Source organism: Magnolia sinica, chromosome 3 (assembly GCF_029962835.1).
Source record: "Magnolia sinica isolate HGM2019 chromosome 3, MsV1, whole genome shotgun sequence".
Taxonomy (NCBI): domain Eukaryota; kingdom Viridiplantae; phylum Streptophyta; class Magnoliopsida; order Magnoliales; family Magnoliaceae; genus Magnolia; species Magnolia sinica.
The window spans coordinates 118,885,184-118,912,930 of record NC_080575.1 but is presented as its reverse complement, the minus strand read 5'-3'; the positions used below and the strand labels follow the sequence as shown (position 1 = coordinate 118,912,930).

At 38.3% G+C, this 27,747-nt stretch overlaps 1 protein-coding gene across 2 annotated transcripts in view; it reads left to right on the top strand.

Moving 5' to 3' along the window:
* The first annotated feature begins 2,007 nt into the window (after positions 1 to 2,007).
* LOC131240950 (serine/arginine-rich splicing factor RSZ21A-like) overlaps positions 2,008 to 27,747 on the top strand; it is a 44,223-nt gene continuing 18,483 nt past the window's right edge. Inside the window, exons 1-3 of one of the 2 annotated variants that reach the window (XM_058239512.1) lie at positions 2,008 to 2,161; positions 2,532 to 2,622; positions 18,084 to 18,172. In XM_058239512.1, the coding sequence (XP_058095495.1) occupies positions 2,534 to 2,622; positions 18,084 to 18,172 (178 nt within the window). In that variant the 5' untranslated portion in view covers positions 2,008 to 2,161; positions 2,532 to 2,533. Of the gene's footprint in view, positions 2,162 to 2,531; positions 2,623 to 18,071; positions 18,173 to 27,747 lie in introns of both variants that reach the window. The other variant, XM_058239511.1, reaches the window with a different exon arrangement.

Here is a 27,747-nt window from a genome sequence, read left to right as displayed (position 1 = left end):
AAAGGTAAGTTGTCACATCAGCATTGGGAAAGATGGGGTAATTACGTGGGTAAATAATTATTACCCATTTACATGGTAATTACACTTGAGCCGGAAAATCAAAATGGTCTTAGAGCATGGACAGTGGAAGGTTTATGTATGTTGGCCAGATGGGGTGATGCACGTGGGCAAGCTTGAGTTTCTACTGATGCAAAGGAACTCAAAGATCATACCTTTTTGGGGGACCCTTTTATCTTTCAAATGCTAAGATGATATCCATGAAAAAGTATCATCCCTTACAATACATAAAATTGGCTGGTTCGCATCATTAATCATGTAAATAGATTTATATGGATATAAATTGTTAGGATTTTGAAAGACAATGGAAGCATAAACTTTCTAAAAACATGAATTTCAATTAAATTAATGAATTCTCGTGTTAGATACATAAAACAAATATGCATAAACTTAATTGATGTTGTTGAAAGACAATTTGATGTCCTATGGCTAGCTTCCACAAAAGAAGTTTCTTCATGATCTATCTCAAATGAGAAGTACAAAAAATCTCTCACACACCCCACGCTAGGACTACAAATGCACTATGAGATGTGTCCAACCCACTCATTTGGACATGTGGATGGGGTTCTCTCTCTCTCTCTCTCTCTCTCTCTCTCAAGTAGTGACATCTATGGGGTAATGAAATTTGAGGTTCTCTCTCCCTTTCTCCCAGACACAATGAATATATAGGGATAAGGATTTTAGGGAGATACATGAAGTATAGTGCTCCATCGCTCTATAAGTTTTGAGATGCACAGCTTCGTTTAAAGTTTGTGATATTGATTATCCATGTATTCATATTTACCTAATTCTTCTGCTATTACCATCCTTGGTTTAATGTCTAATGTAGGTCCATATCATGAATCAATATATCTTAACTATTGGATGCCTACGCAGATTGATTTAAAACAAATTAACAGTTAAATTGAATTTAAGTAGTTGAAAAAAATCCCAATTAATCATTAGAAATTATTAGATGCACGGGTTAGCCTGTAAACTATAACTATGGGGATAAGCACTTGCCATTGAAAACTTCTTGAGGGCATAGAAGTTTTGGATCAAGCTGATATTTTGTATTTTGCCTTCATCCAGGTCCATTCGACCTTATAATTTGATGGCAATTCACCATCACAATGGCCAGAGGAAGGTTTCAACGGTGGGTGTCATTATCACCTCTACTTCATATGGGGCGGTGTGGTGTGGTCCACTTGAGTCTTATATGAAGGTTTCACCGGTGGGTGTCATTATCACCTCTACTTCATATGGGGTGGTGTGGTGTGGTCCACTTGAGTCTTATATCATATATCTCGGTGGCTCATGAGACCTCTGGTCGGCCCCATGGATAGTACCCAATCCACATAAACTCTGTGGGGTTGATGGACATACCCAATCTGCATAGCATCCTATCTGTGGGGCCATGAACGTACCCAAACTTTGGGGTACTTACTGTCCATCCATTTTACCAGTTCATTTTAGAGTTCATTTTAGGTATTAGCCTAAAACTAAACCATATCCAAAGCTTACTTAGCCTTTACTAAAGGACATAGTTTGAATTGAACTCCTACTATTGAAAAACTTCCAAAGGATGAAAGAAGTCATGGATCAAGCTAGTATTTCTGTTTTCTCTTCATCCATGTCTTTGTAACCTTGAACGAATATGTTGGATGAGAAATAAACATTATTGTGACCCTTATGAAGGTTTCAATGGTGGATATCATTATCCCCATTGTTTCCTGTGGTGTGGTCTTCTTGAGCTTTGGATAAGGTTTAATTTTGGGCTGATGCCTAAAATGAGCTGGAAAAACGGATGGACGGCGTGGATAAGATACATACATCCACGGTGGGCCCCGTACTAAGTAACTCAGTAGGCAATATGTTTCCCTCCTGCAGAGGTGGCAAGACAGATACTGCGCGGTCTGTTTTTCCCAGACCGCTCGCCGGTTACCATAAACCCGAAGTCCGGCCCAAATCGGGAATCAAGCAGTGGGCCCTAGCTGGACCGTTCCACTTGAACTCGAAAGTCTTAAAACCCTTCTTCTCTAAACCCTTCATCTGTCGTTGCCCGAACTGGCTTCCCCTTCTCCTTTCAGTTGCCTTCCTGACCTGCCAAAACCGAAATCGACTGGTGAGTTTTTATTTTTTCTTCCTTTTCATTCAATATTTTAAACGGTCTTTTTTCACCCTTCTAGTTTTCGATTTTTTCTTTTAATTTCATACACTCCATCTGATTGTCGAAGAGACCCAACTATGAGAACCCTTAAATCAACTGACTTAAAAAATATATAAATAAATATCTCATATTTTTCTCTTCCCTTATCTTTCTCATTATCTTAATGTGATTTCCGCCATTTCCATCTGATTTTCGCAAATCCAGTTTTGGGTTTCCTGTTTCTATCAAATATCTCAAATGGGTTATTTTGTTTTTCCCCTTTCCTTTTATTTTTCTATATATATATATTTGCAATACATGAATTCGCTTCTCTTGGTTTGGATAGAGATGTGGAAGGTGTATGTTGGAAATCTGGATTCCCGCATCACGGAAAGGGAATTAGCGGACGAGTTTCGCGTTTACGGTGTTGTGAGAAGGTACTGCTCGTGTAAATGATTTTCTACTGCATTCTTCTTTCATTAAACATGGGGAAGAGGTTTGCTAGAATACATCATGACGTGTTGCTGAGGTATGTTGGGACTATAGGCATTGGATCTGTGATCCTAACTGTTTATATGATGAGCCTCTCTGTGGATGCGGGGTGACCGATAATAAAACACTCATAGTATAATATTTTAACACTTTGATCATTTAACTCATTTCCTTTGAATATGGGACTGTCTCCTTAATCATTATTTTCGTTGAACAGTTGACTCCTTAACCACTGTTTTGTAGGCCACTGATCGAAAGTTCATGATCTTATAATCTTGAAGAGTTTCAAGGACTTTTATCCATCTATCTCATTAGATCAACTGTTTAGTTTGGAACATGACCCCAGGTTGTATCAACTGTTTAGATTGGAATTAGGGGTAGCAATGGGCCAGGCTAGGTCGGGGCTGGGTTTGGCCCTATAGCCTGGCCCTAATCTCTTAAGATCTGGCCCTAATCCTAATTTTGATCCCTTAAGTTGGTCCTAGCCCTAGCCCTAACCGGGCTGAAAAGGCTTTGGATGCACCCTCCAAAGAGGTGCTTGAGGCATAAACAATGTTGTCAAATAGCATATGCAATCGTGTGCGATTGCATATGCCTGTGCGCATATGCAATTGCACATTTTTTTTTTCAACAAATTAAAAAAAAATCAGAAAAAATATTATATGTCATCGGCCCTTGAAATACATTTAATTTAAGTAAAATAAAACCAATTACATTTACATAATGAATTAAATATTAACTATTAAGTCATCATTCATCCACAATTCTACATTCTACAATATAGTTAACTTTATAACTTAACATTTAACAAATATGAAATATTAATATTCAACATTCAACACTACATATAAATATATAATGATTTATTGTACATCAATAATCAAGAATCAACATCAACACACTTAGTAAACAAAATGAAGAAGTTATTTATTTATTATTTATCTAATCACATACATTGCTCTAGTTGCCATTGTGGCATATCACCACCAGGTCTACCACCACCACCACCACTATCATCATCATTCGAGTCATCTCCTTCTTTCACATACACTTCTTCTTCTTTCGTTTCTTCATCATCTCTACGTACTAATACTTCATCAACATCCAATGGTGGATGATCTTCACCTTGATCATCATTATCACAATCTCCTCAATCTCTTCAACAGGTTGACGGCTACTACTCGCCCCTTGGCTCTCCCCTATCCTTCGCCTTCGAGTGGTACTAGTACTACCTTTACTAGGTGTCGATCCGTATGCGATATCTTCAATTTGTGCTCATGTTAGGTCCTCTCCAGCAAATACCAGGTCCTTCGCCTTTACGAGCCACTTGTTATCTGCATCAAACTCATCTAAGCAGTTAGGGTCAAAGAAAAGCTTGGTTTCTTTGACCCAAGGTGATTCCTTTTCTTGGTATGAATCTGCAAGAAAGAAAACGCATTTGGTATTAGCTATCTGCATCAAACCGGGCTTTTCTTTCCTAGCTTGGAATCGTTCTCGCAAATTTTGATTGTATTAAACGAAAACCAAGTCGTTGAGCTTTTTTTGCTCAAGGTGATTCCTTTTCTTGGTATGAATCTGCAAGAAAGAAAACGCATTTGGTATTAGCTATTTAGGTAATTAATTTAGCTTAGGCCTTACACTAAAAATTGAAGTTTAGTAGTTTACAATTACTAAACAGTAAACAGTCTAAACTTACCGCCTCGAACATGCTCCAATTGCGCTCGCAACCACTGGTAGAACACGTTAGTCCAAGAATTCTCATAGCCAGCTTCTTTAGAGCTGGATCCTTCTTGTTCGGGTCCACTCCATAGGCAGCCCACCAGTCAGCTGAGAAAAATAGTTTAAGTAGGTTAGAGAGTAAAGACACTTTGTGGAAAAACTATTTGTAAGACACTAAGAGTGTAAGACTGACATTCATTGAGTAGTACTAGTACTTACTGGGTAATTTCATTGTCCGATGCCTTATTACGATATCCCTTGAGAGTATCCATTCACTTTTTGTGTAGAAGTCCAGCAAAGTTAAGGTCTTGTCCTGTTCTCCTCTATCTGGAATAATTCTTTCTAAGACATCAATAAATCCAACCATATGCATAGTTAGTGCTTCTGCTGGATCAACAGAAGGGAATAAACAGGCTGGGTTAAGGATGTAAGCAGCTGAATACAATGGAGATGACATTTGATTGCCCCATCTTCTATCTATAATATCTAAAATTGGCTTGTAATCACGGTCTCTATAGTAAAAATGGTCCATGATCTTATTTTTCGCCCTCTCCCTCGCATCATATATGTAGCCCATTGCAGGCTTCTCATCCTCGTCTACTAATCGCAACGCACTGACTAAGGGCTCGGATGCTTTTAGCGCCTTTACCACTTGAGTCCAAAAACTTTGAGAAAGATATGTTTGTTGAACCCGTTTCCTTCAGCTTTCTTTGAACAAGGCCCACTTGTAAAATCGGCCGACACTACAAAGCTTCTAAGTTTTGATTTCTTTGCATGTAGCCTTTGTAGTGTTAAAAAGGCTGTAGCGAAACGGGTGACTGCTGGACGTAGCAAGTTACCCCCAATGTGTTTTCTCATTCGACTAAGAAGAACGGTGTGTTTGTACATAAAGATCGTGATTCTTTTAGCCCTTGTAATCACATTTGTAAATAATCTACCAATATCTTCTAACATAAGATCAACACAATGGGCTGCACAGGGGGTCCAAAATAAACGTCGCCTTTTCTCCATAAGAAGACGATCGACCATTACATAGGAGGCTGCGTTGTCTGTAATTAATTGTATAACATATTCCTCACTTATTTCTTCAACTACACTATTTAGTAAGCTAAACAAATATTCACTTGTGTGTGAATAGCCCGATATATCCACGGACTTCAAGAACATTGTCCCAGTTGGACAATTTATCAAAAAGTTAATTAGAGACCGCCCGGATCTATCGGTCCATCCATCAGCCATTAGTGAACACTAATATGTTTTCCACGATTCCTTATATTTAGTTATGAAGGATCATGTATATTCAACTTCAGTTTTTAGGTATGTCTCCTTCATTTCATGATATGAAAGAGGTTTAAGTCCAGGTCCAAATTGACCTATAGCCTCAACCATTACTTTGAAGCTTCTCGATTTAACGGCATTGAAAGCAACGCCGGTTTGGTAAAACCACTTAGTAATATATTGAATAGTGGTTTTCCTATCTTTTTGTTTATATCGGTTCTCTAAAGTTGTTTGAGCCGACCCTTTCCCTCTACCCCTTCGGTCGATCACATCCTCGGGGTGTGGTCTATACCATCTATCCATGAGCTCTTTCCCTTGGGCTCTTTTCGAGCCTGTTGGTTGTACTTGTGGTCTAGACTGGCCCGTCGAAGTATGGGGAGTGAGACTAACTTCATCTACATTAACTACGTTTATATCTTCATATGCATCTTGTTTCAAATATTCCTCCTGACGTAGGGCATTATCGCATCTCTTTCTTGACTGTTTTTCCATACATTCCATGATTTCCCTTCGGATTTCTGGAGTAATTTTGTCGCATGCTTTTGCATTTGACCCCGGTAAATGTGCAAGGTATTGCTTGTGCCTTGCAATGCCACCGGAACTCACAAACCCATATAACTCACATACTATGTGAGTCTTTTCTGTAACACTACGGTAGTGCCCATACTTCCAATCCGGGCCATTCGATTTGGGTTTCAAAGAGAAAGATTGGGAAGAAGACATTATGCTGGTGCCTTGGTGGTGTGTGTATTGATTGCTAGTATAAAAAGTAAACTAAAAACTAAAGTAAGAGACTAAGTAAGACTAAAGAGTAAAGAGATGAGAGAGACTAAAGAGATGGGACTTGGGGGAGAGAGAGAGAGAGAGAGAGAGAGAGAGAGAGAGAGAGAGAGAGAGTTACTACACTTACACTTACACCTACAAGTTACACTTGTAGAGTTGTAGTAAAAGAGAGGGGGGAGAGAGAGATTTACACACAAACACAAGTTACACAACAATTACAAATTTACAAAAAAAATAAAAAATTCTTCACTTCTTGGTCTTGTCTTCACTTTTGCCTTGGCCCTTGGCCCTTGGCCCTTGAGTCTTGAATAGTGGAATATTGTAGACTTGTAAGTTGTAACAACTAACAAGTTGTGTTGTAAGAAACTTGTAAGACAAAGTAACAAACTAAAAAAAATAAATTGTTAGAAGTTAGAACTTACAACTTAGAACTTGGATATGAATATGCTTATGAATATGTATATGATATGATTATGAAACTTTAAGAGATGATGAGAATATGAGATAAGAAAGAGAGATAGAAACTAGAATATGAGATAAGAAAGAGAGAAAGAAACTAGAATATGAGATAAGAAAGAGAGATAGAAAGAGAGATACAAAGAGTCTAAGAGAGATAGAAACTAGAAAGAAAGATACAAGAAAGAGATAGAAAGAGAGTTGTGTGAATATGATTATGAATTTATGATTAATTTTTTGTAACTTGAAAAAAATTAAAAACTAGAAAGAGAGATCAGTGGATGGAGGAGCTTGGTTGTCTTGCTTGCTCTTGAATCTTGAATCCTTGTAGTAGTGTACTTGTTTCTTCCCTTGATTGAAACTTCAATATTGAAAGAAAGATGGATGGAGGAGTGGAGCAATTATGTAAGAGAGTGTAAAGACTAAAGAGAGAGCAAAATAGAGATAGAGAGAGAGAGAGTTTGAGCTTTGAGTGCATGTAGGAGTGCTTAGAACCCCTTTTTATAGAAGAAAAATCAAGATTAAAAAAAAATAAAATTCCAAACGGTCAGATTTCTAACCGTTGGCCAATATGCGATCGCATATGCTATATGCGATCACATACATCGCATATACTCACACTTGTGGCATATGCGATCGCATATGTGCAATGATCGCATGTGCCACTGGCGCATATGCGATCTGGGCTTGAGTATGCTCACATGCGATCGCATATGCGAATGTGCGATCGCACTTGACAACATTGGGCGTAAACCCCCCTTTGAGCCCATTTGGGGTTTTCGATGTGTGTTTGGATGCACTTTGCAAACCCCTGTTTCACCACCCCACTTGACAAAATGGGCACTAAAATGTCGACTCGGATTGGTTTTCATTGAGTCAACTGAAAAAACAGGCTTGAGACCCGCTTTTTCTTTGAAACCCTGTTTTATGCAAGTGTGTCCAAACGGGATGTAAGGGATCAGAGGTTTTTAATAAGTCCAATTTAAGATATATATATATATATATTTTTGGGATATCCTCCATTCACAATCAATCCTACTTATAAATAGTTTGGATCATTAAAATGTGTTCTTGGATCTAAATATTGTCTTTAACAACACATGTTAATTGAATGAGAACCATTAACAAGTGTTTTTGAACCATTTAACAGTGGCCTACTTAATGTCTGGACTGGGCCACGTGCTCAATTTCATGCCTTGGCTTGGTCCTTGGGCCAATTTTAGGGGTACAATCCCTAGCTCTACAGGGCTGGGTTGCCTGATCTTGGTGAGGGAGCCTTACCCATTGCCACCACTAAGTGGGACATGACTCAGATCCGACGGTTGTAGTCCCACCATATCCTATACCAATCCATTGGATGTATTCTAGCAAAATTCGTGGGAGAATTCTGTAGAAATCAGTAAATAGATATATTGTATATGGTGATTATGTTCTTTAGGGTTCAGTTTTGTTGATGTGATTTAAGTCATTTTGTCATTTTCTTGTTTTTATGGGATCTTTGGGAAATTTAAGTATATAGATATTTTATGGGTAGTTCTTTTTTTTTTTTTTTTAAAAAATTTTTTCATTCTTTAGTTGTTTTAGTGTAGTTACTTATTGTGCTTGGTTGCCTACTTCAGTAAGTGTTAGGGTTTTCAATGGTCTATTTGTTTGGGTATTGAATATTGGCGTAGGTTTCTTTCTTTCTGAGTTTTTGTATGAAACCCCAACACCTGATGAATTTCACCTGCATCATACATGAAGATTTGATAAAATGACTTGCTAAGGCTCTGTGTGAATGCATTGTTGAATTTAATAGCATTGATTGTCTCATACAGGAAATGACCATATTTTAGTTACCGTCTAATGAGGAAATAGCCTCAAATAGCAGTTAATTTCCTTTTAAGTCTGATTTAAAAGTAAAAGAATTTGATTTGGAGGGAAAGTGATTACTGCATGATCTTTCCCACTCTATTGAACTAATTGTTGCTGTTCTATTCAATAGGGTAGCTAACTGCAGTTTAATTCCATGAATTACTTAGGGTGTGTTTTGGTGTTCCATCTTTTTTACGTAGACGGGATGTGCTTTGGCACAAATCAACATATGTGTTTGCCTAATGTGTCTTTTGTTATGTGCTCCATCAGAATGCACTTCCCTTGCAAAAGGGGGTGAGTTGGGTTACTCCTCCAGCAATTTAGCTTATGGGGGTACTTCGAAACAACCCTTTAAACCTTTTAGGAGTAGGCCTACGACACTAACAGAGATCTCCTGAGTTTCCTGAAATAGTTATCTATAATCAACTTTCATTTATCTGACTATATCTGTATGATGCCAAAATCTCTGTTTAATGCTCTTGCTGGATTGCAATGCAGACTTGCCAAAGTGGGGAACATTGTATTTTATGTTAAAGTTGGGAACACTTCATGTATTAGCACCTTGTAATCTGAAGCTGTTATGGATCTTTAGGATTATATGGAGTTGAAAGAATAAACTATAGGAAACATTATCTCATGGGCATAGCATGCAGAGAATGTAAGGATGGAAGAGTTGAAGACTTGAGGGTCATTGCTACCCCCCCCTCACACACACACACACAAAATATCTTGTCTTAAACTAGACTTTGACAGTCCATGTGAGTGAGTAGGATGCATGGGGTAGTAGCCTTGTACTACCTTTAGCACAGCTATGCAGTGGAAAGAGGAGCCCAAATTGGCCTTCTCTTTCTTTTTTTTCTGAAGACAAAAAAGCTTCACAAAGGGCTTTGATTCTCAGATGTTGTACATATAAATTTGGGGTTACACAAAACCAACTTAGTCTCTCAAGGTATGGAATCCTAACTGATATCTACCAAGTCCAGATATTGGAGTGGTCATTTTGCCACAGGTGTGCAACAACTAAGTCAAGATGGTCAAGTCTTTTTTTATAAAAAAACACCAATGAGGAAATGCATATGTGCCCAATTGAAAACAAGCAAAGAATTACTTGTACGATGGTTGGCTGGGCATTGCATAGGGCCGAATTCTGGGTTGATTATTTTTTACTTTATTTGGGATCAGGACCTGGCAATCTAGGTCGTGGAGGAGCAAAAGAAGTCTAAGCAAAATCTGCCTAGAAAAGTTACATAAAGCTTACATTTGATAGATGCTCACGAAATGCTAGGATGTTCCAAGATATGAAAAAGAGCACGTTTATGGCATTCGTAGGGCCTTGTGGTGAGGTGGGCATAATTAACATTGAAAAATATATAATTTCCAATATAAAAATTTGGATTTTTCTAATTTCTCCCATTTTCCACTTAAATGTTTTTTTTTTTTTTGGCCACAAATCCATGTCTCAATGAATGGGAATCACACACATATATGGATTCCATTACAATTCATGCTAACATTTGAAAAAAAATTTGAAGTTTCTATGGATTTTTCATTGCCTTTGAGTTCAGACTCGTCACCGCTTCAAGTTAAGATTTCTTCCCCAAATCCAAACTTTGATTTAATAAAAACCAAGAGTGATCGAAATTACCTAAGGAACAAAATTCAAAAAAAAAAAAAAAAAACCACCTACAACATGGAGAATTTTTGGGATTTCCCATTCTTTGTAGTTTTTTTTTTTTGGCCTAGAAGTTTCCCTGGCATCAAGGATAGTATCGATGATATCACTGATGCCAGGGAATTTTCATAAAGGATTCTCCTCAAAATATTGATGGTATCGCCAAATATCGTTGATATTATTGAAAATATCGACGCTATTTTAAAATTTCTAAAATGCCAGCAATTTCAGTATCGCTGACTTTGCAATACTGACATTATTGGCGATATAATCAAAAGTATCGCCGATATTTGGAACACTATAATTTGAAATTATAGATTATAAATTAATTGGAACCATTAAAATTGATAAATTAATCGTAGCAGGGTATACCTATTACTTGGCCCAATTAGTAATTGGGTTTAAATTAATAGCCAAACCTGCACCCCCGCCAATTTACTTGCACCCATACCAGGCCTGCTCTCAGATACCCATCAGGCCTACCCAGTCCATTGCCACTCCTACGAACAATAGCTTCCAAGGTGATGACCTTTGTCATGTGAGAAGGATGTCCACCAACGATTTTGAGATGATGGCTTTAGGACTAAAAGGTGTAATGTTAATGGGGAAGGTTTGGGCAACAAGCTTTTTCGGGTTTCTTTGTTGAATCTTCTTGAGGCAATTTGGAAGTTAAAGGGGGTAGGAATTTGTAATATGGAAGCTGTAAACTCATCTTTGTTAAGTAAATGGGTTTGGGGGTTTGGGGTGGAGGAATTTTCTCTGTGGAGGGAGATTATAGCTACCAAATATGGTCTCTCATCTATGGGTTGGTGGACCAAACAATCCTCCCTTGATCGTGTCTCTTTTGTTTGGGAAGGAATTGCGAAAGTGTCTCCTGCAGTGGTGGAGGGTATTAGTTTTTTGGGGTGGGAGATGGTTTTAGAGTGAGTTTTTGGGATGGCACCTAGCGTGGGGATACCTCATTTTGAGTTTCCTTCCTGAATCTTGCTCTTTTATCTCCTGCCAACTCCGTGTCCAACTAGGGGGTGTGGGTTCCTCCCTATCATAGGAGCCTTAGTGATTTCGAGTTTAATGACTTCTTGTGTTTTTTTTTTTTTTTTTTTTTTTTTTTAAATTTTTTTATCTCGTTTGCAGAGAGTGGAGTTGTCTCAGGATGTTGTTGACTCTCCGGTATGGAGGTACGGGAAGTCCGACAATTTCTCAGTTAAGTCGTTATATCGTTGTCTGTCCTAGAGCTAGTAGGATGTGGACTATTCTCATACATCTTTCATATAGTCCTATAGAGCCCCTCCTAAAGTGGCAGTTTTCGCTTGGTTGGTAGGAAAGAATAAGATTCTAACTATCGACAATCTTCGCAAGTGGAACCTGGTGCTGCCCAGTGTTTGCATCCTTTGTTTGGAGGCGGAGGAGACGGTGGATCACTGGTTCATTCACCGTGCTTTCGCAAGGGTGGTTTGGTTTGGAATCTTTAAAGAGGCTAACATTTCTTGAGTGTTGCCAGGGTCGATCGAGATCTTGTTTAGAGCCTGGCATGGGGGAGGAGGGGGTTCCTTAGGGATTCGCATAAGGAGGATAGTGATGCTGCCTTTTCTATGGTTGATTTGGCTCGAAAGAAAGAATCGGACTTTTAGAAGCAAGAAAACTCAACTTTGAGAGTCTTCAGTTGGGTTTTGCTTTGTATTTCAGAGTGGGTGTCTGTTTTGTTGGCATAGGTAGGCTTGCTAGGTGGGTCTGTATAGTTTTTTTTTTTTTCCTTTTGCTTGCATTTTTCTTTCTTTTTTGGCTTTGGCTCTAATAAAGTTTAGCTCATCTTTCCCAAAAAAGAAGAAGCTTTTTCAATGATGGTGGGTTGACTGATGGAGATTTTCCAACAACTACAATAGTGATTGTCTTTAACTAGGGTTGGGTTATGTTGGGTGATTTTCCAACAATTTAATCTGTTTGGGAAGGCGAATATTGGATTACTATGATGCTGTAGATATCAACAAAGAAAGCAACGCAGTTGTAAATCATGCCATCCATGATTAAAGGTAATTTCCAAAGGTTCCGATCATGGTGTGCCGTAAAGGCCGTTACATGGCCGTAAAGGCCTTTACGTATCGTAATTCGTAACAGCCGTAACAGCTATTATGAAAACAAAATGACCTGTAACCGCCGTTAATGGCCCGTTAAGCCTCCTGTAAAGGCCGTAACAGCCCGGTAATGGTCTTTGGCAGGGCAAATACAATTTTTTTGGATGTTTTTTTCAATGCTATTGAGCAAATACAACTTTTTTGGATTTTTTTCTTTCGATAAAAAAACAGACCGTAACGGCCGTTATGGGGGCTGTAGCAGCCGTTATGACCCGTACTGTAAAGGTAACAGTGGTGGCTGTTATGGCCACAGTTACTGTTATGGAATACCTTGACTCTAATGCATAATTTTGTCAACAAGATCGACTGAGAGCCTGCTGAGTTGATACCAGCAAAGTGAAAAGTATAACACCAATTATAACTTGCTGGAGAAGAGGGGAATGAACTGCCATGGTGCTAGTAATCCCTAAGGGTGTACGGATATGCAAGACTGGATGTATTGAAACTGACAGAGAACTAAACCTGAAAGCCACTTTTGAGGTTCAATTTTGATTTTGGGATTGAGTATTGATGCTTATCTTGAATCTGGGAGTACGATTTTGGAGCAATCAGCTGGTGATATCAAATGGTTCATATTTGGAAAAATAGAATTTAATTACCTCTGATTACACACATTTCTAGTGGAGTCCCACCACTGTAGGAGAATCCCTTTCCAAAATAACCTAGTTAGGATTGTTGCTGAAACCAAATTAAATACTTTGAGCAATGCAAATAAGAAATAAATAAATAAAGAAACAATCTTAAATGAGTCTCACTTTTAATTGCGTGGCTTTAGAAGCCCTGCTTTGCCTAACTTCAATTCCACACATTTGGGGTCACATGTTGGCCTTTTGGGTCGACATAAATGTTGTTTGGGCCATGCGATTGTGGATATGGGGTTCACATCTGGATTAACAAGGATGAGCATATGGTGGTTACTAAGATTGAAGCACGTTGCAAGATTAAGAATGGCTCTTCTGGAGTAAGGAAACTTGATGATTGATGCGTACCTTTTAGTAATAACATAACAACTAGCAGGCTATTACGCCCAGGGGGCACACATGCCAGCAACTTCAACAATCCATCTGGGCTAGTGAGATGTGTGGGAAGGGGGGCTTGTAGTACCAGCTAGCAGTTTTTTCTTTATTCAAATACACAAATAATACGTAGAGATTTGATACTTGGATGAGAATAATCAGCCTTTTGTATATGCCTGTCAACAGGCAGGACCTGGGGTTGTTGTCTTCGGTCCAGATTTTGAACTGTTTGGGCCAAGCCTATTCACAATTTTGATTTTGCTTAGCCCAGGCCTGGTCCATTATATAATGGCACTACTCCCTTATCTTGATCAGTGTTCCTAATATCGATACTATCGGCCGATATTATCGGTATCGCTGGCCAGCGAGACGAAACCCTTCCGATACCCTTGGAAATAAAAAAAAAAACATAATTCTTTTTATCGTGCGATATATCGCACAATATCGCATGATTTTTTTTGCGAAATCACCAATATTAGCTATACTATCATGTTGTATCGGCATATTTACCGGAAAATCGAAAAAAAAAGGGGAAAATCTTTCAATCCATGTAAGAGGGGATTTCGGTACTTGTGGAAGAAGATTGCGTGATCCGGAAGCTGAATTTGGTGGGCCACACGATCGAGAGCTAGTGGTGTGCCGTAAGTGTGAAAGAACTTCGAACTCCTTTTGTTTTTTGTCGAATAAATCGTAGATTTACTATGAAAGGGAGATTTCGGCAACAAATCTGCCAAAAATCGTGGGATTTGGGAGATTTTTTTGAGAAATTTTGGGGATTTAGGGTTCCGGAATGACCGGAACCCAATCTCGGTTGCGAAAATGGCTTCGGAAGCCCTTTTTGATATTGCGGTGGAGACAAACGTACATATGGTTGGTCTGTCACAGACTCTATGGGGTCCACCTTGATGTATATGTTTTATCCAAACCGTCCATCCATTTATTCATATCCTTTAAGGATGTTAATCCAAAACTTAAGAAGATCCAAATCTCGGGTGGACCACACCAGAAAAAGTGGTGAATGACCATTAAAAATATTTTATAGGCAACGAAAGTTTTGGTTTAAGCTAATCTTTGCATATTCCCTTAATTCAGTTCTGATTGACCTTATCAACGGGTTGGATGACAAATAGACATTACGGATCTACTTGAAGCAAGCATTAATATGTTTTTAACGGTGAACGTTCAATCATCACTGTTTCATGTGGTGTGGTCCACCTGAGATTTGGATGTATTTCATTTTTGGGACAATGTCCTAAAATGATCTGTAAAAACAAATGGACAGAGTGGATATACAACATATCATCAAAGGTGGGCCCTACGGTAAGGGTGACGCTCGGTCAGCAGTTACCCGCGTAACACATAATCCACGCCCATTAAGATAATGGAAAGACGATTGGGTGCGACTTGGCTGAACTAAAGACGGTGTGGCCCTTAAAGTGGGGCCCACATAGATTTATGTATTATATATCCATTCTGTCCATCCATTTGGAGAGATTATTTTAGGTCATGAGATAGAGAATGGGTCAAATCCAAAGCTCAAGTAACTCCTACCGTTAAAAAATTTATGAGGGCCATGGGAGTTTTTGATCAAGTTGATATTTGTATTTTACCTTGGCCCATATTTTTATGAACTTATGAACAGGTTGGATCTCAAATAAACATCATGGTGGACCCCATAGAAGTGGTTTCAAGTTTCAACGATGGGCATCATTGCCCTACTGTTATCTGTGGTAGGGTCCACTTGAGCTTAGGATTGGCCTTATTATTTGGCTCAGGCCCTAAAACGATCTCTCTAAATGAATGGACGGTGTGGATATAACACATACATGATGACGAGGGCCACGGTTAGGGTGCCATGCACATGTTGGTTTTGCAGAGGCGCAAAAAATGGCGGGACGTAAATTTCCCTGTGAATGCATATGCTGGGATGTAGGTGGGGCCCACCATGATGTTTCTGAAAAATCCACACCATCCATTGGTTTGTCCAGATTATTTTAGGACATGAAACCAAAAATTAGATGGATCCAAAATTTAAGACGGCCATAGGAGAAGGAAAACTAGTCAGATTTTCATACCGTTGAAATCTTTCTGGGCTCCACCTTGATGTTTATATGCCATCCAAACCGTTTATAAGGTCATTTCCACCGGGATGAAGTGAAAAAACCAAAAAACTTAGCCTGATACGAAACTTTCTTGGCCATACGAATGTTTAAACAATGGTCACTGAAACTCCACTCTTTCCTCTCGTGCGGCCCACTTGAGTTTTGCACCCACCTGGTTTTTGGTCTCTTGTCCTAAAATGATCTGAAAAATGGATGGACGGCGTGGATTTTTCATAAACATCATGGTGGCCCCACCTAGCATCTCAGCGTAGGAACTTCCTACCAAAGGCCTTCATAGGAAATCTAGGTTTTGGAAGAAGCTGATATTTGTGTTTTCCCTTCATCCAGGTTTGTGTAACCTAATCAACAGGTTTGATGCAAAATAAACATTGCAGTGGGCCCTACGAAGTTTTTATGGTAAGTGTTTTAATCACCATTGTTTTCTTGTGGTGTGGTCCACTTGAAATTTAGACCTGTTTCAATTTTGGCCACATGCGCCTTAAAATGACCTGAAAAAATAGATGGGCCATGCAGATAAAACAAATATCATGGTGGAGCTCACAAAGCATTATCCAGTAGCCACCTCGCTAATGGCAGCGTCAATACGCAACCCCTAGCATAAGTAGGCAACTTGTGCGTCCCACTTGGTGGATCCCTAACTATGGGGGCCACTGTAGGGGATGTGCCTTACATCCACACTATCCATCCATTTTGAAAGCTCATCCAGGTCTGTGTGACCTTATGAACAAGTTCGATCTCAAATAAACATCATAGTGGGCCCTAGGAAGGTTTCAATGGTGGGTGTCACTGTCCCCACTGTTTTCTGTGGTGGGGTCCACTTGGTTGTGTTTTCATACATGTTTTGATACATTTATAAATGTTATGCATTATATTTGAATATAGTTGTCTTAGTTCAATCAGACATCGCATGGCTTATGACCCTATACAAAGGAAACCTATTGTGTGCACTTTTGTTTTGAGATGTTATAATTTAAAAGTGTGTATTAAAGTCTTTTTTAACAATCCCTGAAGTTTCATTGAAAAATTCAATCATTTTCCCAATGTTTCCCCATGTTTCCCAAAAAGTGCGATAAATTATGCAATACAAACAATATATCCCGTGCGATAACCGATATGTATCTGTATCCCAACGGTGCGATACATTGCGCGATACCGATATTTTGAACATTGATCTTGATCAAGATCAAAATCCAGTGTCTTAAAATCTGATTGGACAAGATGATTGAACTAGACATTGCTACAAAAATGGGCCAAGTTGCTAAAAAACCCGTTTTCGGAAGAAATGATTCAAATAGCCACCTGGGTCAACTGTCCTACCATCTGACACAGCCACCAAAAGTGGGTTGGGTCACGAGAAACCTGCTTCAGGAAATAAACTGTTCAAAAGCATGTGAATCAGCTGGGCAAATTGTCTGGATCAGGCAGACCATGTGGTTGAACCATTCTAGTCAACTGGTTAAACTTTTTTTCTTCACCATATTCATTTATGATGTCACATTATCATCAAAGTTGAATTTACGGTTGGCCTGGGCTGCCCAAGGCTAGGGTGCATTCTGGGTTTTGAAACCTTGCTGAAACCCTATCTAAAGTGGAGCCAAGCCCATTCGAAGTAGTCAACAAAGTCAGAAAAAAAACCACAGAATAATCATTAGTAGGGATATGGATGGGCACTCACTTGTTAAAGGAAGTTTTAGATGTGTAGAATAGGTTAGGTAGCTTGATTGGCAATAGAGATCTGATTGGATTTGGAGGTATCATTAGGGACCATTTTGATGGTTTTAAGCTTACCTTCTTGGATCTTATTGGCACAATAATCGAACAGAGCAGAGGCCCTGAATTGCTGGGAATAGAAGTATGTTCTGCTCATTTCCAAGGTTTTTTGTGGTTGCCTCACTTCCCACGGACCCTCTTGACATCATTGGATAGATTTGATAAGGTGTGAAGTTCCTTCTGATATTAGCTGATGCAATAGAAGAAATTTTAGAAAGAAGTGAGTTTTTAGGTGTTCTTTGGCCAAGTGTATTATCGTGGCGCCAATTAGTCCAGATTCACTTGCTAAGTGACAATGTAAACCTTCGCTGTTGATTAGGCCTCTCAGCTCTCTTGATTCAACTTTGTTTTGTTACTTCCCTTGCACTGTTGTTTTCCTTGCAATGAAGTTCTGTTTTCTGTAAAAGATTTTATGTTGTTTATCAATATTAGAAATTGCTTTATTCTGGCATGCCTGGTTTGCTTCTATCTGGATCCAGTTTGTAGTAGAGTAAAACTGATTAATTTTATGTTCCTTTTGTGCATAATAGTCCAAGTATTTTGGAGGTAAGAGTATTTAATCAAGAAATTACCTCTCTTGACATATATCAGTTTTGCTCTCAGTGTATGGGTTGCACGGAATCCTCCTGGTTATGCATTCATTGAGTTTGATGATCGTCGGGATGCAGATGATGCTATTTCTGCATTAGATGGTGAGTTTGATTCAACTTTTATTTCATTTGTAGTGTTTCTATGAATGCTATACATTGCCCTGCAACCACAGATACTGGAGAACAATAACTTGAATATTTTAATTAACATTTACGGTCTCTGTCAGTTTCAGAATTAGTTTCTTGTTCAAGTGTTTAGTTGATCAATGATACTTCCTTTTGAGTTTCCAATCAATTTTGGATGTTCCTACAATGACTATAACTTAACAGTTAATACTTGTATCTTCAAAGAAAACAAAATATTAATTTTATGTGCACATTTTATCCATTAGCCATATCCAGTTCTAGGGAACTGAGTTTGAGTCTCGCATGCTTAAATCAATTTTCAGCTATAGGCCATGTTTGGATGCACAAGCAAGTTGAATTGTGAGGAAATGAGGAAATGACAAGATCTAATAATGGTTCCTAGCATTCATAAAGAGTAAGTAGCTAGCTCTTAGACTGCAGTTAACTTCTTCAAGTCCAATTCTTTTTTTATTTTTTATTTTTTTAATTAATAGAATACTGTAATTTTATTGAAAAAGAAGAAAAAAGGAGGGCTTGTTTTCCATAATGGGCATCAATTGCCAATTATGGAGAATCCCTTACAACTTCTTTAACTAGGCAATCCGCAATTGAGTTACCTTCTCTATTAACTACAATAAAAGCAGTTTTTTTTGCTCATCAGCCCTTGCTTAATATCATTGATGCTGAAACTTGAATTCCAAGAAGCCTGGAAGAAGAAGAAACCGAATAAATTGCACTTTCTGAATATCCTTCCACCAGCAGAATACCATTAAAAGATTCCCGAATAGTTTTGATGCCCACAAGGATGGCCTCAAATTCGGCTCTATAAACTATTTGAATCACCAAAAGCAATATTGGTCTGGAGAAGGCCATATTGACCACTCCATGCTTGTCCCCAGCTAGCCCACCAATGCCCAAAGGCCCAGGATTCCCAATTGGGCAACTATCTAGACTCCCATCAGTTTGTGGGAAGTGGATTCCATTCGATTTAATCTTTGGGCTTTCTTTTATAATCATCAATAAAGCCTGATCAATTCCTAGCTAGGTCCGTTGGTGAGACACCACAGAATTCCTCAAGTCTAACTTGAAAGTATCATGATTGTAATTTGGAACCAGGACCTTTAGTATTGAAGAAATTGCAAATGATCATTTCTACTCTTTTGGTTTCTAATTGCAATTCAATTGTGCACTCGAATGCACCTTTATGGTTGTAAGGTTTTTTATTCGGATGATTAATAGCTGCATTTGCATATGACAACTTTAGCGGTTAGTTCTGATATGCGACATGGTACCAGATGCTCATTTGTTGTAGCGGGCTGTTATTCTGCTAGTACCATTCTTAAGCCATTGATGACTAACCGTTGGTTTTATCCTCTGGACATTGAAAATTGTTATGTTATGAGGTCTAACATTAATTGTTTCTTGGAAATGTTGATAGATTCAATTTACCATGTTGGGGCATATTTGAGATGTGGAATGAGTGTTTCTAGGAACTTCCACACTACATCAAGTACCTTTGCATTTAACAGTGGAATGTCCATATGAGTGTTTTGCTTTTGGTTGTAGTGCTGCATTAGTTCAACCCAGTGTTTTAAATATTGACGACATCGGCTGATATATCCCACGATATATCTTGTATCCCACCTGTGTGATACGAAACACACAGGTAGTGCAATATATCCCACATGTTCGATTTGGTGAGCATTTTTGAATTTCAATCCTTTTATTTTTTGTAAATCATGTTAAATTAGTGTCAAATTGTTACAAATCCATGAAAAATCATGAATTGGGAGCTTTGATTTCGAGATTTGGAGGAGATGGGGCCGAGTTGCGGAAAATTGAAAAAAAAAATCAAAATTTCCCAATTTCTCGCAAATAATTTGCAATCTTTGTGTCCAAATATAAAATCAAACATGTATGTAACCTAATCATGTGATTCTTATTTTGCTTTTGAATGTATTGCTTGTGTTTATACACGTCTTCTTACATTTATGAATTATACGAATAGACATTGAATATATTTACATCAATTCAGTTAGACAACACATAGATTTAGGACCCCATACAAAGAAAACCTATTATGTGTACTTGTTTTTTTTTTTTTTTTTTGGGTAATGATTTGATTTGTAAGTGTGTATTGATGTCTTTTTTAACAATCACTGAAGTTTCATTGAAAAATTTGACCAATTTCTCAATGTTTCCCCATGTTTCCAATGACAATGATACATTACACGATACAACCGATATATCCCATGCGATAACCGATATATATCCGTATCCCAAGAATGCGATATGTAACGCGATACCGATATTTCGAACATTGGTTCAACCAATTAGTGTAATTCTACATAACATGGAATAACACTCAAGTTGACACCTTAGGATTTGTTTACTTCCTGATCTGCCTTATGAAAAGCATTTGTGGGTTATAGGTTACCCACCGACTGTCCACATGCCATTACCTTGTCATTTACCACCATAACTCTACCGTAGTATATTGGCTGTCTGGAAGGGTTGTCAAAAGCCATAAATATAAGTGGGTCATCTCATCCATCTGGAATAACTTACCAACCAATGTGTATATTTTTAGCAAGATACTATGGTCACTCTTTTCTTATTGAGATCATTTCATCCACACGTTTGCACTAGTGTCTTCTTGACCTTGTATCTGCACCTTACGCAACATGAGCTAAGTGGTGAGCCTTACGGATTTGGTGTGCTTGTGTCTGTATACAGATTGAAAATACACGGTTCTTTAGATTCAACTGCCTACCATGTAGATTGCAGCAGGTGTTTAACAGCAGTGACCACTGTCAATGCTGACCCATGCAAGGGTTTAGAATCATGAGAAATGATGTACATCTGCATACTTGGTCATAAACCAAAATGATACTTCTCAATATTCACTGCAGTCTTAATCATCACGGGCACAAGGCACTCAAGCCATGATGAGTGACAAATGGTTCCATGATGACGCCTTTGCGCTGGCTCTAGACACACTAAAAGGTCTTGCCAATGATGAGTGTTGGATGAGGTTCCATAATGATCAATTCCTAGACCCAACTTGATGGCTGATTGTCAACTATATTTATGTGTTTTTAATTTTCTTCATCTAGTTTAAAATTTTGTTATTAGAGCATGTATTGGGTGGCTCCAAATGATACATTTTGTTGCTCGTCAAATGGGACACGGGGAATTGTCTATGATTCGATGAACTTTTCTTGCTTGAAAAAAAATCTCATAAAGCGGAAAAATGAGTAAGACTTTTGAACTGTCCTTGCAGGAGTTAAAATATAAATTCATCACACGCAATATGACAAATGTTGTTGAATGACCTATTTATTGTTATGTTTAGCGAGTTGTTATGTTTCTTACATTTTAATGGCATACTAATTGAGCAATATGGTCACGAGTTAGGAAAATAGTATATGCATGAGCATAGTTGGGCCCAATGTTTGCAGTATCGATACTATTGGCCGATATTATCGGTATCGTGGTCCAACGATACGAAACTGCCCAGGAGTACAAAAAAGTAAAAAGATATTGCGCGATATATCAAACATATCACATTTTATCGGTGATATCGGCGATATATCGCATGATATCAAGGATTTTTCTTTGTTTATGATCTAGATATCGGTCGATATCTGTCGAAATTCGAAGAAAATAAACAATATATATGAGAAAAAAATCTCTCTAACCTTGTTACTCAAGATTTGCGTGGATTTGGTGTACCAATCATGATCGACAACGCTGGATCATGTAAGAAAACCTAAAACTTTTTTTTTTGTTTTTTTTCTTTGAAGAGAATTGCTTCGAAATGAAACCAGATTTCCGCCGGGGTTTATGGGGATTTGGGTTGGATTTTGGAAAAAAAGAGATGAAATTAAGGAGGGATTTTAAAAAATTCGAAGTCTCGAGATGAGGCAGGAGGGCTTGCGCATTCGTGGCTTTAACGGAGAAGACGAGGAGAGTTTTGAAGAATTCTCTCGCTCTACCTTTATTAAAGGAGTGTATTTGGTGCGACTTGGCTGCACCAAATATAGTACAACCCTTACGGTGGGGCCCACATTGATGTATGTATTATATATCCATGCCGTCCATACGTTTTGTCGGATAATTCTATGTCATGATCTAAAAAATGAATTAGATCCAAATCTTAGATGGACCATACTCTAAGAAAGAATGATATTTGAACCTCCACCATTAAAAACTTGCTAAGGCCCACTGTAATGTTTATTTGTCATCCAACCTGTTGATAAGGTCACATAAATGTGGATGAAGGGAAAATAACAAATATTAGGTTGTTCAAAAACTTTTGTGACCCATTCATAAGTTTTAATGAGCCATCACCACTATTTCCTACGATATGGTCCACCTGAGATTTAAATCTGCTTTATTTTTGGGCTCATGCTCTAAAATGATTTGTAAACACATATGGATGGCTTGAATATGCAATAAATATACCAAAGTGGGCCCCACCACAAGTGGCTCACCGTCTTGGGTCAGGCTAGGCCGCACCTAATCCTCTCCCTAAAAAGTAATCAAACTATGTTTTTGTGGGCCCCACCATGGTGTATGTGTTACATCCACATTGTCCATCCATTTTGAGAGATCATTTTAGGGCATGAGCCAAAGAATGAGGTCGATCCAAAGTTCAAGTGGACCCCACCACAGAAAACAGTGGGGATTGAACGCCTACCATTAAAAAATTCTAGGGGGCCATGAAAGTTTTTGATCAAGCTGATATTTGTGTTTTCCCTTCGTCCATATTTGTGTGAACTTATGGACATGTTGGATCTCAAATAAACGTCATGGTGGGCCTTAGGAAGGTTTCAATGGTGGGTGTCATTGTCCCTACTATTTTCTGTGGTGGGATCCACTTGAGCTTTTGATCAGCCTCATTCTTTGGCTCATGCCCTAAAAAGATGTCTCCAAATGGATGGACGGTCTGGATACAACACATACATCAGGGTGGGGCCCATGGTCAGGGTCCCGCCCACATTCCCGATCTTTCGTGTCGCGTGTGTAGATTGGGTACTACCCAACTCCGTCAGAAGTGGGAGCTGATTTGTTGAGACCCCGAATCTACCAAGGTGTGTGGGACCCGTGGGGCCCACCTTGATGTATGTGACTACATGCACACCATTCATCTGTGTTGAAAACTTATTTTAGGACATGATCTAAAAAATAAAGTAGATCCAAATCTCAAATGGACCGTAATACCAGAAATAGTAGTAGTTGACCATTAAAAACATATTGTGGGCCACAAAAGCTTTGGATCATATTTGCGTGGACTACTTAAGATTTGGGCATGCTTCATTTTTTGGATCATGCCCTAAAATGTGATTTGAAAATAGTTGGACGGTGGCCCCAAAGATGAAGTATATCCAAAGCTCAAGTGGACCACACCACAACAAATAGTGTGAATTGAACAAATAGTGTTGAAAAATTCTTATAGGCCACCAATGTTTTGGATCAAGGTGATATTTGTGTTTTCCCTATGTATTGCATATCCATGCCATCCATCTATTTTTACATATCAGTTTAGGTCATGGTCCAAAAAATGAAGCAGATACAAGTTTCAAGTGGACCACACTGTAAGAAATAGTGGTCCACCAATGAGGTTTATTTGCATGCTGCTTTATATGGTCCCAAATGTTGCCTTATATGCACAGTCCCAAACAATGGTGCACCAATGAGGCTTCAGGTGGACTGCATTATAAGAAACATGGTCCGAAAAAGTGGTGTTTAAACACCTTACCGTTGAAAACTTCCCGGGGCCCACCATGGTGTCTATTTGACATCCAACCATTGATCAAGTCCACTGGATGTGCACATGGGCTAGGGCCCACGTGTGAGGTGGATTTGGAGTTCAAGTGGCCCCCACTACAATAGGACAATGGGAATGAATACTTACCATTGAAAACCTTCTTGGGCTCACCCTATTGTTATGAATGATACAGATCTCATGCATTAGTGTAGATCATACATGTTTTGGTACATTTATAAAAGTTATGCATTCAATTTGAATATAGTTGCATTGTTTAGTCAGACAACGCATGGCTTAGGACCCTATACAAATGCAACCTAATATGGGCATTTCTTTTTTGAGATATTATGATTTAAATGTGTATATTAATGGCTTTTTTAACAATCACTAAAGTTTCATTGAAAATTTCAACCATTTTCCTAATGTTTCCCCATGTTTCCCAAAAAATGTGATAAATTATCTGATACAAAGGATATATCCCGTGCGATAACCGATATATATCTGTATCCCAAGGGTGCGATATATAGCGTGATACCGATATTTCGAACATTGGTTGGGCCTACAAGTTTGTATACATGAGCCAATAAAAAAAAGAAAAAAAGGGGAAAATGTGTGCATGAGTGATCGTGGGGTTTGCAAGTTAAAAAAGACCCACAAAGGGAAAAAAAAATGTGTGCATGAGTGATAGTGGGGTTTGTGTGTTTCATGCTTCCAACATGAAATTATAAACATAGTAGTTGCGTGCATTATACAAACATAATGCTTGACTTTTGACACCATCACTGTCACCATCAAGTCCCAACTCCCAATACTGCAATCCTCATTAATCATCACGCATATCATCATCATTGTCATTATAATCATCTACACCTTATCCTAACCAATGTTTTCCATGTCGTTATCGTGTAATGTATCACACCATTGGGATATGGATGCATATCAATTATCACATGGGATATATCAGTTGTATTGCATAATGAATCATTATTGTTGGGAAACATGGGAAAACTTTGGGAAATTGGTCAATTTTTTCAATGAAACTTCAGGGATTGTTAAAAAAGACATCAATACACACTTAGAAATGAAAACATTCCAAAAAACAAGTGCATGCAATAGGTTTCCTTTATATGGGTTTCTAATCTATCCAATGTCTGATTGAACTGTTGCAAGTATATTCAAAGTCTATTGATATAATTTATAAATGCAAGAAGGCATTTATGGAAACACAAGCAATACATTTAAGTGCAAAAGAAGAATCATTAAATCAGGTTACATACATGTTTGTTTTTTTGTTTGGACACAGATTGCAACCGATTTGGAAGAAATGGGAAAATTTTGATTTTTCCCAATTTTCTGCAACTCAGCACATCTCCCCCAAATCTCGAAATTGAAGTTCCAAATCTATGTTTTTTCATGCAAAACATGAAGAATCATGGATTTGTAACCATTTGACACCGATTTAACATGATTAACAAAAAAAAAAGAGGAAAAAAATTGAAAATAAAAAACGCTTCTTGGATTGAACAGGTGGGATACATTGGCATTACCTGTGTGTTTCATATTGCACAGGTGGGATAGAAGATATATCGTGTGATATATCGGCTGATATCATAGATATTGAAAACTTTGATCCTAATTAATTGGGGTCAGCTACATGAATCCTTTTCCGTCATTCCACTCTATTAGGGGCGCAGATTAATGTTGGAAGCTATGGCATAAGTTTGACTCTGGCTACCAAGTTGATGCAACTTCCTTCTTTATTTGGTCTGGGGATCTGCAATGAGAGCATAAAACTCCCACAGGCGCACGTAATAGACAATTACATAGGTTGATTACAATCAAGTGCTATCTAATAGTCTATTACATACGTTGTTTACAATCATCGTGCAAATAGTATTTGAAACCTTGAAATCAATTGACCCTGTTCACATGGTGTGTCGTGAAGGCGGTTAATGGGCCGTAAAGGCCGTTACAAACTTATAGGACCGTAGAAGGTAACGGTGGCAACCGTTACGTGTTATGGGGTTGTAAAGACGGTAACGGCCGTTACAGAAAAAATGACCCGTAAAGGCCATTACAGCTCCTGTAACAGCCCGTTATGCTCCCTGTAAAGGCCGTAACAGTCCATGACGGGGTCAATACATGTTTTTCAGATTATTATTTTTTTTAAAAAAGTTTTTTCAATAGAAAAAAGAGACCGTAGCGGCCTCCGTAATGGCCATTACACCCTGTATCATAAAGGTAACTACGGTGGCTGTTACAGCCACCATTATCGTTATGGAATACCTTGCCTATACATGACACTAGAACCATAATGATCATCATTGCCCATTGAAGCCAAAAATCATTTTGGAAGTTATGCCATAAGTTTGACACTAGCTACCAACCTGACGCAACCCTCCTGCTTTATTTGGTCTGGGAACAGGAAATGCAGGCATAAAACTCCTATAGGCGCAATGTAATGACTATTACATAGGTTGATTACAATCAAGTGCTGTCTAATAGTCTATTACATAGGTTGATTACAATCATCATGCATATAGTATCTGAAACCTTGAAGTCAATTGACCCTATACATGACACTGGAACCATAGTGATAGTCATTGCCCGTTGAAGTTAAAAAGGAAGAATAAAAGAACTGTTTGGGGGAGAGCAGGACTAAGGTTTTGGGAGCTGTGGACCAAATAAGGGTATTTCCATTGAGCAAGGTCTTATTCATGGCATCATATCTTCAATTATGGCAGGTATTTCCATTGAGCAAGACCTTTCTCATGGTTTCCCATGTGTTCCTATCGTCAATTTTGGTTGTGGTATTTAAAAAAAAACGGTTTTGTAATGGCTGTTACATGATGTAATTATTGGAGCCATTATGCGATATGGGGTTGTAATGCCTGTTCTGAAAAAAAAGGGCATGTAACGGTTTTGTAACTGCCATAAGAGCTGTTACTGGCCCATGATGGTTCGTTATGGGGCTGTAATAGTTTTTGCCTTAAAATTTTTTGACCATTTCAGGGTTGTCAATGGATCAGATCTGGATTTGATTCGAATTCGGTCTGATTAAATCAGATTCAAATCAATAGTTGGATCTATCGGATCAAATTCGGGGCACCAAAACAGGATCCATTTATAATAATCTGATTCGATTCGATAAAGATCTGATCCGACATATCTCTATTATATATAATGCATATCTCTACTATATATAATGTCAAGATAATTTGACCCTCACAAATTGCAAAGGGATTTGAAAAACCATGAGTGTATTTCTGTATAAAAAAAAGAAAAAAAATGCATTAACAGTATATTGGGATTGAATTCGGATTTTCAAATCTTTAATGAATTCGAATTCAGATAGGGTTGTTTAGGATTTGTTGGATAACAGATCGGATTTGGGTCTCAGCCATTCTTAATCTGATCGGATTTGGATATGCACAGATCCGCTCCGAATCCGATCTGTTTACAGCCCTAGTTATAGCCCGTATCATAATGGCAATAAGGCTAACCATTGCAGCCACCGTTATGGTTATTGAATACCTTGATTTTGGTAAAAATAACAATAAATGGAATATCTCTCTTCATAAGAAAACAACTGACAAATAAAGATATTTCCATTAAGCGAGGCCTTACTCATGGTTTTCTATCATCAATTTTGGTATAAGGTAACAATAAATGGAATGTATTTCCATGAATAAGGCCGCCGTCTCCTCAAGATAACAATAAATGAAATATCTCCCTTCAGAAGATAACAACTGGCAAATGAAGGTCCCCTCCTCCTCCT